The sequence below is a fragment of the Rhinolophus ferrumequinum genome, chromosome 5 (genome assembly GCF_004115265.2).
Source record: "Rhinolophus ferrumequinum isolate MPI-CBG mRhiFer1 chromosome 5, mRhiFer1_v1.p, whole genome shotgun sequence".
Lineage (NCBI taxonomy): Eukaryota > Metazoa > Chordata > Mammalia > Chiroptera > Rhinolophidae > Rhinolophus > Rhinolophus ferrumequinum.
The window spans coordinates 71,529,198-71,547,375 of NC_046288.1; the positions used below are offsets into that span (position 1 = coordinate 71,529,198).

The following is an 18,178-nucleotide window of genomic DNA, read 5'->3' on the forward strand; positions in this document are numbered from 1 at the left end:
ACAGCAGTATAATTTTTTTTAATTCATGATGTTGGCAATAAATGTCTTTGTCTTGTCCGTTTCTCTAGCATTTCTTGAAAAAGCTCCTAAAAGTATGCTTGGGGTTTTGTTTGGATCTATTCGTTTTAAATATCTCTCATTCTCTCTCTCTCTCTCTCTCTCTCTCTCTCTCTCTCTCTCTCTCTCTCTCTCTCTCTCTCTCTCTCTCTCTCTCTCTCTCGGAAAATGCAGCTCTTGAGGATGACAATTGCCAAACAGAGGCTCGGAGATGAAGAAATTGGTGTGCGGCACTTTGCAGCTCATGAGCGTGAAGACTTGGTTCAGCAGCTGGAGAGAGCAAAGGAACAGGTTATTGCTAACATCTGTTAGGAGTGAGGGATGGGTCTGCACAGCTGGATGCAACAGAGAAGAGTAGACTGTGTCCCTGTGGCTCAGAGAGTAGGGGGTGCCTGGGATGAGAATCAGAGAAAGAGGGACACAAACTGAATGCTTTTCCTTCTTCGGTACTTTACTAGGTTCCCAAGCTAATTCTTGTGTTTCTGGCTTCCAGCAGGTCTGCCCTCTTACTTTTGGTGCCCTTGTTCTGAACACAACAAGACACCCCTCACCCGCCACTGTACCCCCACCACCACCCTTGCCCTTACCCAGGATAGACAAGGAGGCAAAAAAACGTGACAAACTGGCCTTAATTTGCAAGTTTCCGCTGGAATGCTGAGCAATGCTTTTTAGGCAAAATCTCAACCGGTACAGAGCCCTAGTTAGGGAACAGCTACAAGAGCCTAAAAGACTTCACTATCCTTCTGTTGCTAATTGCTTTTGAAGAGCTGAACAAGATTTCTGGGTCTAGAGTGGTTTGCAAAAGCATGTATTTGTAAGGCACTAGCTGTTCCCGCTGTCTGGATTTGCCCTCTCCAAGCCTCTGGCTTTAGGGCACGCTGCCATTGTAAGGGATCGGTTCTGGTTTTGCAAGCTGCCGCATGCATCCTATCTTAGATATAGTAAGAGTCTGGCAGGAAGTTGTCCCTGTCCTTTTAGCTTTTATCGTATTCCGGGGTGTGGTGCTTGTGATTTTATAGCATGCGGGTGGTATTAATAAGCTCTTTAAAAGCCAGTCGACCAAGTGGAAGGCTCCATCTCCGGCCATAAAGCTGGCATCTTTAGAACACCTGGAGTAAGGGCACTTCCTCTGGTTTCAGATTGAGTCTCTGGAGCATGACCTACAGGCCTCTGTGGATGAGCTTCAGGATGTGAAAGAAGAACGGTCTTCCTACCAGGACAAAGTGGAGAGGCTCAACCAGGAGCTAAACCACATCCTGGGTGGGCATGAGAACCGTATCATTGACGTGGACGCCCTGTGCATGGAGAACAGGCAAGTGGCCAAGCCCAGGCCTGCCCTCGGGCAGAATGCTAGCTCTCCACAAGCCTGCAGGCTGGGAGTTATTTGCAGCCCTTTTTACCTTTGAGAAAATTGCCTTACAATGAAAGGAAAGTCACAACCCCCAAAACATGATATTAATGTCACATATTAGTTGTAAAAGTCAGAAAAGAAGTACCACACACCTACACGCCTACATGCGTACCCTTTTCTCTCTCTCCCTAGTTGGGCGAGAAGGGTAGGGAACCAGTGAAAGCTGCTTGTTATTGCGATCAAGGAGAGAGAAAAGAATAAGAAAATAAATTGAGAAATTCCCTTAGCTGTTTCTTTTCCCCGAGGCAAATTCCAGTGTGTGTATGTGTCTGACTTAATGTTATGTCTGGTGTCGCCTCTTCCCGCCTTCTTTCCCAGTGGAATCATCTTAATGAGAATTATATGAAAACTGTGTTGATATCCCTTGGGGGATCTCTGCAGAGGGTTCTTCTGAAGTGGGGTTTCTGTGATTTGGGCATATTTGACCTTGATCGCATCCATTTAAGCAGAGGTCACAAAGACGCACTTTCCTCTGCCTCCCTTTAGGTGGTGAGAACGCATCATGTGTAAAAGATGGCTCTTCAGGCATGTGGTTTTCCTTTCTTCTCTCCTATCTGAGTGTACGTTTTTTACTGTGTCTCCAAACACTTTCTAGTTGTATCTATTTTTTTTCTAGGTACCTTCAAGAGAGATTAAAGCAACTTCATGAAGAGGTCAACCTCTTGAAATCTAACATTGCCAAATACAAGGTAGTGGAACCATGACGCCAACCATGATGATTCAGTATTATACCTCTAAATGTCATTCTATTTTAATTTTCTTTTATGTGCCGAACATATTTTAGTGCTTCCCTGCCCTCCCAGAGAGAGGCCAGTAAGGACTCCACTGAGGGTAACTGGTAAGAGTTAAACCCCCAACAACAAAACACAACAAAACAGCTTTTGCAAGATCTCCTTTCTGTTGCTGTTATCAGGCCAGGGCACACCGAGACCCCGAGAATCTGGATGTGGCCACTTGACAGCCTCGGTCCAGAGGAATTAGGCTTCTTACCCGGCTTGTCTATAAAATGTTCTATCATCAGATGCTGTTTGTCTCATAATCATCCATAAGAAAATGGTTCCGAGCGATGAAGAAACAAAGATTGGGAAATCACAATCTAAACAATAATGTTCACGTCACACTGAAAAGACACAGTGTTTAAATTCTCCCCACTGTTATTTAGTCTAATTCCAGCACCATTAGTTTGATAATATCTATTTCTGCAGATGTTACTTGTAAATGTTATAATTAGAAAAATCTCCTGGGTTTCTCTGCTTTGAAAATAGATTGATTTCTCTTCCTGAGGGTGAAGTTTTACAGCAGTCTAGATGCTTGGGAGAGACTTCATTTTCCTGGCTTTCAACGTTGGCTTTTTTCTCAGAAGTCGCCATGCTGTTCCTCCTTTCCATTCAGTGGGGGCCACACTTTAGTTTATACCAGCATATATATATAAATGCAGCCAAAGAAGAATACAGCTTTTAAAAATGTATAATTAGTACATCATTTTGAAATATGTGCATATGCATTCATTTAACATTTATTCAGTTCTGTGTGCCACGCTCGGGCTATACAGTACATATCAATTTCAATGTAAGAGTCTCTTCTAGGAATGACACTTAGGTGGCACACATGCACTTCCATTGTGTGTGTCCATGGCAGATATCACTAATCGACTGTGGCTCTTTTTCCAGTCCAGCCACAGAATGATCTTTTGGATGCCACTAACGATCTTTTGGCATTGGTATGTGAAAGAAAACCTGTTCTCTATCTCGTGTCTGTTTGAAAGGGATTTTATAACTAGTGACTTCGCATATTAGACTGAGTTCTTGCTTCAGATTTGATAATTTAACAAATATGCATTGAGTGCCTTTTATATATATGACAAATGCATTGCTGTCGTTCTGCTGGGCACCAACTTTGAAAAAAAAGACCAAAAAACTCTTTACCAAGCCCATAAAAATCCTAGCTCTTTGGCAGGGACTCAGAATTTTCAAAGGTAGGCCAGCATTTGGAGTTTGCAGAGGGATCTTCTGTGCTGGATTGGAGGATTCATCTAATCGTAACCAGGTGTTTTTTCCATTATTGGCTTTTTGACAGAGGTTTTTATTTTTCTCCCAATCCTGCTTTAGAATGCTCTCGAGAGACGGAAAAACTCAAAAGGCCAGGGTAAATCTAGCAGCAGTGCTCTGACTGGCGTCCTCTCTGCAAAACAAGGTAGGGTTCGTTCTCCGCGAGGGACCACTTCCATCACAGAATGCTAGAGCTGACCGTCCAAATTGCGTTTTGTGGACTGGGAACTGAGATGATCCTTAGAAACATCTGCCTGCATCAGAGCTGCCTAGAGGACTTGTTAAAACACAGATCACTAGGCGCCCCACTACCCAGAGTTTCTGATTTAATAGATCTGTTCGGCCCAGAGAATATGTATTTCTACAAAGTTCCCAGGTGGTGCTGATGCTGGTTTGGGGACCCTCCTCTGAGAACCACTGCCTTCGAGATTTTCCTAACGCCTGGTCCTCATTTACATTTCTTCCCCTGCACTGTGCTCTTCTCCCAAGAATGTTTTCCCTTCTCTGATCACCAGTTTAGTAGCTCCAAGTACATGTTTCAACCTCATTGAATGTCTCTTTTTCCTAGCCTCTATGATCAGAACAGAAAAGTCTCGTAGCTGCTGAGTCATTTTATCATGGAACGTGTGCCTTTTTCAAAGAAGCATTTATTGATTGCAATTTCGTTCCTCCTTCTTGTCGATTCCGATGAAAAATAATGATCTTCCAAGAACAGTCCAGGGGAATAAATAGCTGAAAGCTTGCTTTTGACACTTAATAGTTGAGAATTCAGTTTTAAACATAAGCCTCAATTTGAACATGCTCAACTGGCCCACTTTTGGGTTGTTGGCAGTGCAGACCAGCAACAGTCAGATGGCAGTCTTAATCAGAGCTAGAGTGGCTTAAAAAAAAAAAAAAAAATTCTGTATCTGCAGCCTGCCTAATAACCAGGCACTTTTCCAAGCAACTTCTTTTTTCATTCCACTAGAAAAGAACACCCTAGAATTGTTTTTAAAAAGAAAACTACAATACTCTATAGAAATGTGAAGTAGCCCATCTAAGTTTAGCTTTGGATACCCTTGATAGCATAGCGTCTTTGAATGACGAGACGCAGTCTTATCACTGGAATGTTAGCCATTCTCAAACATCGTGACAGACCAGTAAATCTGACACAACCTTTCTAGATAACCACTTGGCAACCTATTATGAAATGCCTTAAACAGATCCCCTTTGAGCCAACAAGAAATAATTCTACACGTATGCAAACATTTTGCTTCAAGAAATTTCTTCCTATATCAGTTATAACAGAAAACACCGGAAACAACACAAATGTCCAGAAGTGATCAGTTATTATATATCTATACATGAACTACCAAGCAGCCATTACATTTTATGTTTTAGGAGCTATTCGTGATAAGGCATCTGGTTAAGTGAAAAAAGCAGAGCTCTCCCCAGTTTTGAAAAAATTTGTATAACTAAATACAGTCATATAGGAAATGGTGTTCAGAAATATACAGTGATTTATACTGTTTCTTTCTTTTCTGTCTGGTAAGAGTACAAGTGGTCGTCGTTTTGTGTTACCTCTTAGTTTATCTACCCTTTTTAAAAACGTGCACATACAAAATATATTTTATAGTTTTGATAATCTCTGTAATTATCTTGCTATCCACTGAGGGCACCACGCTCTGAGAAACTCTGACATAAAGGAGGACGAGGGTCTTTGTCATTATCACGGCTGTGGGATGCTCAGCCAATGTTTTTAATCCATCTGCACCTTGCTTCCCTGTGCGTGAAATGAGAATAAATAAATACTACTCCCCGGGTGGATTTTTGTTATTGTTGTTCATTTTAAGTCTCAAATGTGTTAGTCAATATGGAAGTGTTTTCAAACTGTAAAATACTGGACACATGCAACAGATTATTATCCTTTTAAAAATTGTTGATAGAAGTCCGTGAGACTTCCAATTTAACCTGCACACTGATTTTTATTTTGTTTTATTTTTGACTCTAGAAGTGGATTCTTCAATACAACATAGTAGCATTAAGAAGCAGGGTATCTATCATTATCCAGGAAGAACTGACACTGGTTTTCCTTCCAGATGCATTTAAGACTGAATTGTAAATTTTATATCCCACCTAGTTCAGGATCTGTTATCTGAGGATCACGGATGTAGTCTCCCAGCAACTCCACAGTCCATTTCTGATCTGAAATCTCTGGCAACGGCCCTGTTGGAGACGATCCATGAGAAAAACATGGTCATCCAGCACCAGAGACAGACCAACAAGTAGGTGACCGGACCCTTGGGTGGAGGGTGGGCAGGAGAGATGTGGGGTGATGGCAACTGAGTGGGACTACAGGCTTTAAGGGAAGCGGGTGAGAGCTCTCAACTCTGGAGGGAAACTTGTTAAACTAGGACTATATTTCTGCATTATGACAGCACCTTGGTTATCAGCTGGAGTCAGGCAAACAAATAATACCGGTCACCTTTTATTGAAAGCTTCCTCTGAGCCACTCACTGAGTCATGCATATTACATGGGGGATTTCAATAGTATACTTCCCTGGGTCACTTAGCCTACTTCTCCCCAGGTCTCCTTTAGGGAAGATAACTCCTGAGTGCCATTTGAACCTACAGCATGACCTTGAGGGGCTCTGAGTGCCAAGCATCAACTCAAAGGCAGCTGGGCCTACAAGGGAGTCTCATGTCACTCTTCAAAATCAGCAAAAAAGATGGTGGAAAGGAACGATAATTAAAACACAAAGTCTTATTTGGTTGTTATAAACATATTGACTATGTTGGGCAAAATCAAGCAAGTTCAAGTAAAAGTAGCCACTAGAGAATACAGAAGCAAAATCGAAAGTGTTCAGAGAACGGCGAATAAACAATAATTTAAAGCAGCAAACACTGCAAACAGGGGTGGCTTCAGTTGCTCAGGGCCCCGTGCTCAGCAGGGCCCTGCACTTGGTCTGATGCTGCTGCCACCATCTTGAAATTCTTCAGTATTTGTGAGCAAGGGGGCCCCACATTTTCATTTTGCACGGGGCCCTGCAAATTATGTTGCTGGTCCTGCTCATACCATCTACAGGCGGAACCCAAATGAAAGTGTGGAAGAAGCGAGGCGAGCACCGAAAGCCTGGGCTTCCCACAAGAAAGGGAGGAATCAGGAAGCCAGGGGGCCTGGTGAGGCAACTGGAAAATGATTGAGAGTATTATAAAAACAAAATAGGAAAACGAGAAGACAGGAGTGAAGGGAAGATCGCGCAGGAGATTAAGATATATATAAAAGAAGGCAGAGAGCACTGGAGGGAGTCTGGGCAATCTCAAAGGGATGACAAGGGTAATTTATTGACAGAAGAAGTTTCAAAAATTCTTTTAAAAGGAATCTTAACCAAGGAATGAAACAGCCAGAGGCTGAAATGCCGATGTGTCTCAGGAGAGGGGCGAGGAGTGGGAAATCGCCCCAGAATAGGGATGAGATCTGATTTATTCAGGCAGAATCCCTGCAACCTCAGCGTTCCTGTCTTTGTCCTCACCCTATAAAGTACCTCGCAGGGCTCTTCCAGACCTTCTTGGATCTTCTAAATGCTAATCTGTTCTCAGTGGGTGAGCTGAGCCCCTCTTTTATTGAGAAAACAGAGGCTGCTCATCATGAGCCCCAAAGCTTGCTGCCCCCCCTGAAACCAATGTCTCCTCCCTACACACACACACACACACACACACACACACACACACACACACACACACAACCTCACCCTCTCCTGTCAGGGAAACACGCCTGCCAGCAGCCCTATTATCCCAGGACATCTTCCCTCCTCTGGAGCCTGCCTGGCTCCCCTGTAACCTCTTCTTTCAACCTCTTCTACCTCTGTCCCCCCTCTGGCTTCTGCCTGTCACCTAGAAACTCACAGCTCCTCCTAAACCCCCAAAGCCTTTCCTCAATTCTGCAGCTGCCATGTATTCCTCCCAATTCGAAGCCTTGTGAACAAGGAGCCACCTCTACTTCGTCAACAGCTGCCCCCTCAAAGTATATTCTGGCAGCACCTATGTTAGAATTATTTGGAGGGGATACCTGTTGAGAAATACAAATTCAGGGGGTTCAGGAGGGAATGTAGGAATTGTGGACTTTAGCAAGCTTGAGTGATTCTATGCACCGGAAAGAAAGAGCAGTTCAGCTTTAATACCTCCCAACACCTCTTCTGGCATTTTCTACTGTAGTCTTCCTTAGAAGGTCACCAGTACCCCCAAACCTCACCTTCTGAGTCTCTTTCTTCTATAATTTCTCTACATCCACATTCCCATCTTGAAACCCATCTTTTTGGATTGCTCCAACTTTCTCTGCTGTCTCAATCCCTCCTCCCTCCTCCCGTTCTTCCCCCACCCTCTACCCCAGGTGCCCTCCGCCACGTGTTTTTGCTGTCAGGTCTCAGTTTTTCTTAGCCCACCTGGAGGACCACATTCCCCCCCTGTCTTTGCCTCTCATTTGCTGCAGACTCTTCTCAGAACTCTTGTCCCCGCCACCCCATCAAGTGCAAGACCCACATTTCCAACTGGACCATCTATTCCTTAGCATGTTTTAAGACACTTGAAACTGCTTGTACCCTTTCACCCAGATGGTCTGCTCCTAGGAATTTATTGTAATGAAAAAAATCAGAATAATACCCTAAAATTTATACATAGGTGTTTCATTGTGGATTCATTTATAAGACAAATGGAAACAACCCAATGTTTTTTAATTGGAGAATGATTAAGATTATAGTAATTCCAACAGATAGGAGGCTATGTAGCCATTTATAGCATGATTTGAAGAATATTCAATGGGCTCTGCCCACCATCCTAATACCCAGGGTGACACTTCAGTTTAAGCTGTCCCAGGGCCAGAATGTTTGTCCATCTCAGTCACTGTTCTCTCCTGGTATGTAGGACAATGCTGGGCCCACAGTGGGTGCTCATGACTATTTGATGAATGGATGATTGAATTATCTCCTATCCTTTTGTTCCTGTTCCCTTAACACAAACATCCAAATGGTCATTAAGCTCTATGGTTTTCATGCATTCATTTACTCAATATGTATTTCCTGAGTGTTAACCATGGGCCTTCAGTGTACATCTCCTACCTGCCCCCTCTGCTTTCTTCCCGTCAGACCACCACCTCTTCCTTGGGAAGACCCTCCCATCCACCCTCCAGCCTCAGACTGCAGCCATGCCTCCCCGACCGCCTACCTAGGCACTCCCACACCCCCTGGCCCGCTACAGTTCTGATCATGACACAAGTCTCTGCTGAAAAGCCAGGCTGAGTCCCCACTGTCTGCCAGACGCGGTATCCACACTACTGTTGACCTGACATTCCCACCTCTCTAATGAGTTGATTTCCTGATGTGTCCCTAACATGTCCTGCTGCAACCATATGCATTCCCACGTTCCATGGGCTCTCACCTCTTTTGAGAAAGATTGACATTTTCATTTTGCCAGGTTTATTTTAGCTTTAAAGCATTTTTTCATTTTTAACAATTATTTAATACTTTAGAACCGTCTCGTGGTTCAGATTTTAAAGGGTTAGACAATAGACAGCAGGTCCTTGAATAATGTCATTTTGTTCAACGTTTCGTTATAAGGTTGATGACTTGTGTAAGAACTTAACTCTTGTTTATGTCAGTGATGCTATGGTAAAATTGGTTTTATTTTATGTTGTTTCACTTAAAGTCAAAGAACTTATTGAGGATGTTAAGTAAGGACTTACTGTATCTCAAACTGCTACTAGTTTGCAGTCACCCAATTTTCCTTCCTGGAAGAAAGCACCATTCCTCATTTCTTATGGATCCTTCCCAGGATGCATGTATACACAAATGCATTCCATACATATATTTATATAGACATAAATACTCATACGTATTTAAATAAATATAGATATTCTATGGGGTTTTCCTTTGTTTTTTGTTTTTTACAAATAGTAGCTAGTATACCCAAAGATGTGTTTTCATTGTTCTGTACTTTCCCTGTAACAGTGGCTCTTGAAGACTGCTTCATATCAGCACATAAAGTACCTAATAGACCATTTTTAATACTTAGAGGGTCTTAAGTTTCATATTTTCAATGCATATTTTATTTGGGAGCATGTAAAGAAACTAATTATACAACAAATGGAGTGGGGGCTAAGAATAGAGTCTGTGTTTCGTCTGGTTGCTGTTATCCCCCATGATTCAGCCTTCTGTAACGAAATTGATAAAATAGATTTGTTTTGGTGGAGCATGATAAGTAGGAATAAAGACATTCTGTTCTGTAAGTGTGTTTCCCACTGCCTGACAGTTACCGCCCACCTCTTAAGAAGGCTCGATGGAAGCCATCTTGAAGAATTGATGAGTAAACCTAGGCTTTTACATTTTAAGAAGATGTTCAATTAAAAGGCATTTTGCTTGAGGTACTCGTTACCACAGAGTTGGCAGTTGTCTGATTATTGCTAAAGAAGAGATGAGGTTCACTTGTCTTGTAAACAGATGGCAAAGCATTTCTAGATGAGGCAGATATTAAAGTGCTATTTCACTAAACACCACACTTAGTTCTCCAGGCCTTCCCAGCAAACCATCACTTTGCCAGTGGTGGGGTAGTGTTAGGGGTGGATTTAGGATGGCCTTTTGCTACCCTTCCTGCTACGCCTTCCTCTTCCCCTCCCATGGCCAATGGTAAATGCCTTGGAAGTTCAAGATCTTGGTGGCAGCATGAGCTGTCACGGATCAGAGCAGAGATTCAAAAGAAGGCCACCTGGGTAAAGGTGGGAGCAGAGTTATCTTCAGGTCTGTATAGAGCCACAACCACCCGCTTCTTCTTCAGGCCCTGGCTCTCCAAAGGACACTCACACAGGGATCCCTGCTCCCTGTGTTGTCCAGAAAGCAAGGACAGAGGTACAGTGGTGGCCAGTTCCAGAGTTACTTCTGTCTTTGCAGATCCCCTCTGATGTCGTTCTTATTAGAAACTGCTACTGAAAATCCATTTAGAGGCCTGACGTCTTCAGGATTTTCCTAGACTACTCGGTGGACATATGCTGAAATCTCCCTTATGTTAAAACAAACTCTAGCTAAATAAAAATTTTATTTAAAATCTCCCCATCCTAAAAAAAAAAAAAAAAAAAAAAATCCCCTCTCTAGCCTGTTTATGCCTCAAGCTACTGCCCTAGCTTGTCTCCTCCTATTCTCTACAGTACTTGAAGGCCATCTAATTCACTGCCTCAACTTTCTCATAGGCTGCTTGTGTCTCAAGCTTGTCACTGGGATTCCGGATTTTACCACCTCCACTGTCCTGATACATTTCTCTCAAGTGTTGGGCACATCTTCTAAGTGGCCTCTTCTGAACTTTCATCTAGAAGTATGAGCACTTCTAGCATAAGACAACACTGACCATGCTGACACACCCGGAACGCTCTCTTCCCTTGGCTTCCACGGCCCCACATTGCCCTGGCTCTCCTGCTCCGTCCCCAGTTATGTTTCTCCTATCCTTTCTCGTCTCACACAGGAGGTACTCCAGTTCCCTGTTCTGCTGACCCCTCCCACTCGGTTGACGAGTAGATTCACTCCCCCAAACTACTCTCTCATCTTCGCACTCCCAGATTGTTCCTTTCTCCCATATGTCCAGGTGGATATCCTACAAACACCTCAAACAACTCACTACCTCCTTATTGTCTGTTTCCCCATGCTTTTGGCTTCCTACATCCCCACTGGCTTGTTCTCGGCTACCATTATCTCTGACCTGAACAATACCCTTCTCACTGGCCTTTCTGTTTCTACTCATATTCCTTCCGGTCCCTTCTCACCCCTCCACATCAAGAATGCTTTTCCTAAACTTCATTATGCTGCTTCTCTGCTTAAAACACTTCAATATCTCCCGATTGCCAATGTATAAGTCACAACATTCTCAATATGGCAACAAGAGCTTTGTGATCGGGGTCCCTACCAGTCTCTCTGGGTTCATCGTTCATTTACTCCTCACTTCTGCTCTACAGTTCTCCTGAAGTACTTGTGTGTTTCCAGGCCCAGGTGCTGATTCTGGCCCCTCCACTTACGAGCTGTGTCACGCTGGGCAAGTTAGTTGACCTTTTTGGGTCTCAGTTCCGTCATCTACAAAATTAGGATGATAAGAGCTGCCTCATTGATTGTGGCAAGAAACTAAGGGATGTAATAACTAGGTTGTGCTTAGAGTAATATCTGATACAGAACAAGTGATAGATAAGCATCGACTCTTACTAAAGCTTTCCACTGGCATTGTATGTGTCTGTCTCCCACCAGGCTTTTAGTCCCTTAAGTATAGGAACAGCGTCTGCTTCTCTTCATTATCCCCAACAACCTTGTTTGTGGAATTGGTCAAACTGAATTGAGCGGACCCTGTTCCTACTTCTACCATCTCCATCTGTGAACACGGCCAGCTATTAAGACTCAAAGAGCCCTTCTCTCACTGGGCTGCATCACACCATGTTCCGTGGACCACCTGCCATATTCTTTCAGTGTGAAGCCAATCAGGAGGTCCCTCTTTGTCATTTGAAGCATCTTGAGCTATATTTTGCAAGTCAGCTGTGGCTACATCCGTATTTCAATATGAACAGTTTTTAACGAGAATTTGCTCGAGGCATGAGAACCTCGCTTCACAGTGCTGTCAATTACTGGGAACTGGTTAAGAATATGCACTTCGCAGGCAAACGGAGGCTTTGCTTCAAATCCAGACTCATCACCAGCTGAGCCTGCATGTGGTTTTGGCCAAGTTAACTACCTAACTTCCATGCCTCTGTTTCCTAATGGGAAGAGTAGGGTATGATAGGTCAGAGCACTGGACGTTGGGAATAGACAGAATTTTGAGATGAACTATGTGTCCTTGGGCAAGTTGCTTAACCTCTCTGTTCCTTAGGGTTCACGAGTGTAAAAGGAAGATAATAATACAACGTACACTGCAGGGCTTTTGTCCCAGGTCTGATGAGATAATGCCAGTCCGGTAGGTGTTCAGTGTGGACTCTGACTCATATCCAGGACTCAGGAAAGATTAGTTTTACTGTTTAGGTTAACAGTAGTGTAGTTGCCATGGTTATTGATACGATTACTACGACCACAACTTCTACTGGGTCCATTTAACTGCCTGCAGCCCTGCATCAGATGCCTCTGTCAGGCCAAAGAAGGAAGCAGTCACCACTGACAAACAGGCAGGGCCCCTGAAAGTAGATTGCTGGGGATACCAGCAAATTCACCTCACCCCACGTCTGGGACACATAGCTGTGTTATCAGAGAACATCAGAAAAAACACAACCAAATGTCTCTTCACCACGCGTTCACACATTGCCCTGACGGCATCCTTCAGCGCCCACAGAAGAATTCAGCCTTATCTTTTGTTTCCAAGAGGCAGCCACATACCGATGATCTGATCTCGTTAAAAAACAGGCGTCAACTTGAGCACTGCTGTGATTGCATCTCAAACCCATCAGCTGGTGAAAAGGGAGCTTGGATCAGGAGGTCTGAGGGAAATATTGAAAGCGAGATTACGAAGAATGGTGTTTATTAAAGGGTCAGAGACATGAAAGCAGAATAGACCCAACAAATGGAGTGAAAATTGAAAATAATTGATAAAGACTATGCAGAATTTAAGACTTAGGGAAACGAAGCAAAGAAAAGCTCTAAGTACCTAGATGAAGAAAACCACATATAATAAGGTCAAAGAGTTTTTTTGTGAACTCAAAGGGAATATTAATTAAGATGCTGCAAGTCAATTCAGGCAAAATAAGGATGAATTCAAAGATATATATATATATATATATATATATATTGCAGATACATACATATTCATGTCTCTGCATATATGTGGGTGTGTGCAGCTATCTCTGGAACATAAAGAGAGCCAGGAGAACAATTCTGGTGTTCCGATTTCTCCTGCTGAAAGGGATTGAAACTGCTATTAAGGATATTTCCGCATCATTTTAGCATCAATAGTGCCAAGAAAATCCCCCAAATAATATAAAGACTGTTTTTTCAATTTCCAGGCCAATGGAAAGTGATTGAAGTTTTAGATAACTATGAAATCATTTCCCAATATATTTAATTTTGTGTAGCGTAATGGAGGTGAGACCTGTTTCCACATTTCTGTCTTGGCGTGCAAATAGACAAAGTTTGACTTCCACGTGAACAGTATAATCTCTCTAAATACACCTTCCAACTTATATTTCAACGAGTCAGAATGGTCACCTCTGAAAGCAATATCCTTATTCTAGTGATTCTGCAATTGCTGAGAGTTCTTTTGAAATGTTTGTGTTGTTTTGTTTTTTTTTTTAAATTCTTTCCATTGATAATTAGAAGCCATGCGAAAAGAAAAGCATTTATTTAATCAAATACATTTTTGAACATCTACCAGGCATTATGCTAGACATCAAGGAAGAATGTCTATCAGTACGACGTAGGTTAAATCTAAAATGGCACATCTTATTATTTTATTGACTCAAAGCAACATTACCAAGTATGTTCACCCATCCCATTTGTTAGACTTGGTTTCAAAACTCAGACTCACTCTCAAAGAATCAAGGTGTGGTACTACTAAAGGTGTTCAAAATTAATTGTCACTTTTATCAATGAGCGATTCCCAAATAGGAATTCTGTAAGACATTTGGGCAGTGGTGGAATAATTGTTTAGCTTTCCAGGGGAACTACCTTTGTGGGAGAGGACGCACTTGAATGGCAGCATTTTTTTTTTTTTAATTATTCACTTTATATTCTCGTATGTACTTTCAATAGAGTATATATGCACATATATTATTCACACACATACACAGTCTCCATTTTTCACATATATCCTAAATCTCAAAACATTTTCTCTCTTCTAGGGCACTTGTGGGTTTCTCATTAATCTGTGCTGCTGTTTTGTCCCCTTCTCCAGAATCCTAGGGAATCGGGTGGCTGAATTGGAGAAAAAATTAAGAACTCTGGAAGTTTCTGGTTTGTGGAGCCTTCCAGGTAAGCAGAACTTCATGAAAATTGTTTTCCTTTTCCTTTTTCTTTTTTTCTTTTTTTTAAAAAGGAAGCTCTCACGTAATTTGCAAAGAAGAAGAGTCTACCTTTTCAATGTCGTTTTATTTGAAGATTGTTGCTGAAAAATCCACAAGTGTTTTAAACGTAGAAACCATCATTTTGGGAGGAAACCTGAAAAATACAGTAAACATGCAGGTTCTCACCTACTTAACTATGAAGTTTTGCTAATCTACGTTCTGAAATTGTCATTGTGTGTGTTTGTATGTGGTTTTCTAAAAAACTTGGTGAATATGGTAAATTGTTTCATTTTTGTCACCCATAGGTGTCTTACAAAGATTTGTTCAATTTAATCATCAGTCCTAAAACTGAGTGTAAGAATATACAAACATTTGTTCAATTTAATTGTCAGCCCTAACAATGAAGATGAGAAAAAGTGAATGTGCTTCTAACACAAATGCGCTTGACAACCTCTTTCTCCTCTCTTCCCCATCCCATTTTTTACGTAGCTTGAAAATCAAAATTTCCTGTGGAGATCTTTTTTCACAGTTTTACACGGTGTGAGGAAACACTGCTGTTTTAACTATAACTGTTAATTAACTATATTTATCCCATTTGTCTTGGTAAAATGCCCCTTCATGAGACACCCCACGCCCACCCCCGTTAAGTATTCCCTTTTTCTTTACACTCTCCAGAAACTTGTACATATCATTTTCCACCGCCTCCTCTTCCCCTGGAAGCAACGTCGTACATACATATTTTAGTTACTTAACCTTTCTGCACAAATTAGTCTATTCTACCCTTGATTCTTATCAGTTGCTTCCCTGTAAGGGATGAGAAATGAAAATTGCCATAGGGACGTGGACAGCAACACGTTTCCTTAATGTAAATCTGAATAGCGGCCTGAGGTTGCCTGGAAGTGTGTTTCATAAATTGGTATTTTTAGAAGAGATTCCTTGAACCTGTTGTCAAAAGACCTAACAGAACTAATTAGTGGCGAGTGCCATCCTGGGGATTTGAATGAGCCATTTTGAACAAGAATCTTTTGATGCAGTTAAAACCTTATCTTCTTTGAAGGCCTTTCTTTTATTGCATTGAATTTCAACACAGTCGGGCAAATTTATTGGTTATTTGTGCAGATTGCTATTTCTGTGCATGTACTGGAGTTTTGATTTTTTTTTTCCCTCTCTAATGACTTAGTGAAATTTCACAATGTTTTATTTCTACAACTTACGTAAAAAGCTGGAAGTTGAATAACTGAACGAATGCTGAGAATTTTCTGTCTCTGGTGTTGTTTGGTCTAGGTTAGCATGGCTTTGTGCAATAACAATTTTTTTTTCCTTCCTTTTGCTGCCTGAAGGCCTGAGCTACAATGTTTCAGTAGGATTTGGGAGTATGTTCTATTTGAAATATCTGTGTTTGTGGCTTATATCAACAGTGCATTAATATTATCCCTGCATGGCAATAAATAGAAATGCATTCTCTATGTATCCTTGCACTTTCCTGATTAGAACAGTCAATCGGAATAGAGAATTCAATTAGTACCAAGCAAATATTAAATGGTAAAATTAGCTCTGAGGCAACCGGCTGAGTGGATTTTATGCCATCGTCATGTTTGTTCTAATCTCTGGCCTCCACATACACACAAAGTGGGAGGACAGGGAAAAGAGTGGTAGTTTCCCAGATATGGCACAGTTTATGTAACAATAACATGCCCCTGGTGCCAGGATGTTACAATAAAGCATCATCTTATGGTCGTCTTCAAACCCAGTGAAAATAAGGGGGAAGGGCTTCTTCTGGTGTAAATCAGACCAGTACCTCTGTGTGCTCCTTGTTTTGTGGCTCCATTTAACCTACTGAATAGCGGAACAAAAAGCAATATGTTCTTTTCCTCCTCTTCCACTTTTCCTCCTCCTCCTGTTCATCCTCTTCTTTTTCCATGTTACCCTCCTTCCTCTTCTTTCTCTTCCTCTTTCTCTCCCTAAGTAGAAGCCAAATCTGAGTGTTTCAGCCAACTGGAGGGAATCGAGCCTCAGTAGTTTTAGAGAACTGCTAGCTTTCTTATTTACCATCATCTTCAAAGCATCAGTGTCTCCTCCAGTAAGTCAGTGCAGCGATGTGTTGATACCCTTGTGACCATCAGCTTTGTGAATTTAGTTCTGTACCAGGCATTCTAGACGTGCCCCTTACCCCCTCCAAGAATCCACAGTGCCATTAGGGAAACAAGATGAATATGCATCAAGCAGTGAGAGGAAAGCAGAAAATGGCACATAATTAAGTGTTGAGTAATAAAGATGTTAGTGTGTGAAGTGTCATTGAATACTAGACTTGGAAGGGACAGTTGAGAGCAAAACATTCAAGGATGGCAAATACTTGGTGTGTATTACACAACGCCGTTTCCCACGACGGTGGCAGACATTGCTAATCAATCACATCGCTCTTCTCTGATGATCTAAGACGTGGCCCCCAGAACAGTCTTCCACTATGGCTTTCCAGGAAATGACCCCCTGGTCTGAGTTGATATATCTCTGAAAACATTTCCTGATATAGTCTGATCCTTCGTTTTAGATAAAGAAGCCCAGGAAGTTGAATGATACCTGAGGCCACAGAGGCTGGTATTAGAACCCAGGTGTTCCGATCTTCATTTTAGTACTCCACTTGTAAAGGGGTCCCACAATTCAGGGAAGAGGGAAATGGGGTAGATCAGATCAGCTGGGGACTGGTTCGTGAAGCCAGTTGGATTGGAGAAGAGGAATACAGAAGCCAAAACCATCTCTTCTGAGACGGTAAAGGCCGGGGTAAAGAAGCCAACCCCTCATTATTACAAAGCTGGGCTTGGAGCATGCTATGATTTTTCTTTGACTCTCTTTTCCATCCCTCCTCCCTCTCTGCCACAGTACATAGTTCTTGATGTTGTTTGATAGAGTTGGGGCAAACGTGTGAGCTGGCTGGGAAGCAGACACATTTAACAAATATCCCCGCCTGCATGGAGAAATCATCTGGCTAGCAAAGCAGCTTCCCCACTGTTTAACCAGTGCCAAAGAGGTGGAAAAGCTATGGGGCTCTGTCAAGGAAGCCAGAGAGCAGGCCGATGGACCACACCCCTCAGGAAGGAATAACCCTCCACCTTCTCCAGCCCCTACCTGTCAGCCTCATTCTCCCAGCCCTTTGGTGGCTTCTGTAGGGAGAATCGTGCTTGGGGAGCTCTGAAGGGAGGTGTCCTGGATGCGCTCCTGCTCTAAAGAGAAAGCCAGGGGAAAAAAAAAAAATTCTGGCAAGAGCAGAGCCTGGCTCTTTGGGCTTTTCATTTTAATTTTCTCTCTTCTCCACGCTAAGCACCAGCCTGAGGAGGAAAATGTGTGTGTTGAAAGTACTTGCTACATTTTGAAGAAGGGGCTGAGGAGTGTTGTTATAAGGAGTCAGGAGGGCTTCCAGAAAGCCACCACCAGTTGAATGGAAAGGCCCGTGTGACCTTCTGTAACACATGAGTTGTGGTTTGACTCTGGGTTGTGGAGCCCCCTTGCCCCACTCTTCATCTTCCAGTCCTGTAAACCAAAGCGAAACTATGAAACAGCAGACCCTCAGATCAGAGCTCAGTGTAAGTCAATCTAGATGGAATCTGCACGGAGTGAGAAACAATAGAACAGGGAGCCTTCTGCGAAAGATCCTTGAATCCTTCAAATATTTTGCAAGAATAACCA

General features: G+C 42.5%; 1 protein-coding gene across 2 annotated transcripts in view; it reads left to right on the forward strand.

Annotated features, from left to right (window-relative positions):
- Positions 1–18,178, forward strand: part of CCDC149 (coiled-coil domain containing 149) — a 99,061-nt gene that overhangs the window by 66,908 nt on the left and 13,975 nt on the right. Inside the window, exons 5-11 of one of the 2 annotated variants that reach the window (XM_033105650.1) lie at positions 232–348; positions 1,197–1,369; positions 2,085–2,157; positions 3,577–3,661; positions 5,636–5,780; positions 14,389–14,465; positions 15,838–15,870. In XM_033105650.1, coding sequence (XP_032961541.1) covers positions 232–348; positions 1,197–1,369; positions 2,085–2,157; positions 3,577–3,661; positions 5,636–5,780; positions 14,389–14,465; positions 15,838–15,870 — 703 coding nt within the window. The remainder of the gene's footprint in view (positions 1–231; positions 349–1,196; positions 1,370–2,084; positions 2,158–3,576; positions 3,662–5,635; positions 5,781–14,388; positions 14,466–15,837; positions 15,871–18,178) is intronic. The other variant, XM_033105651.1, reaches the window with a different exon arrangement.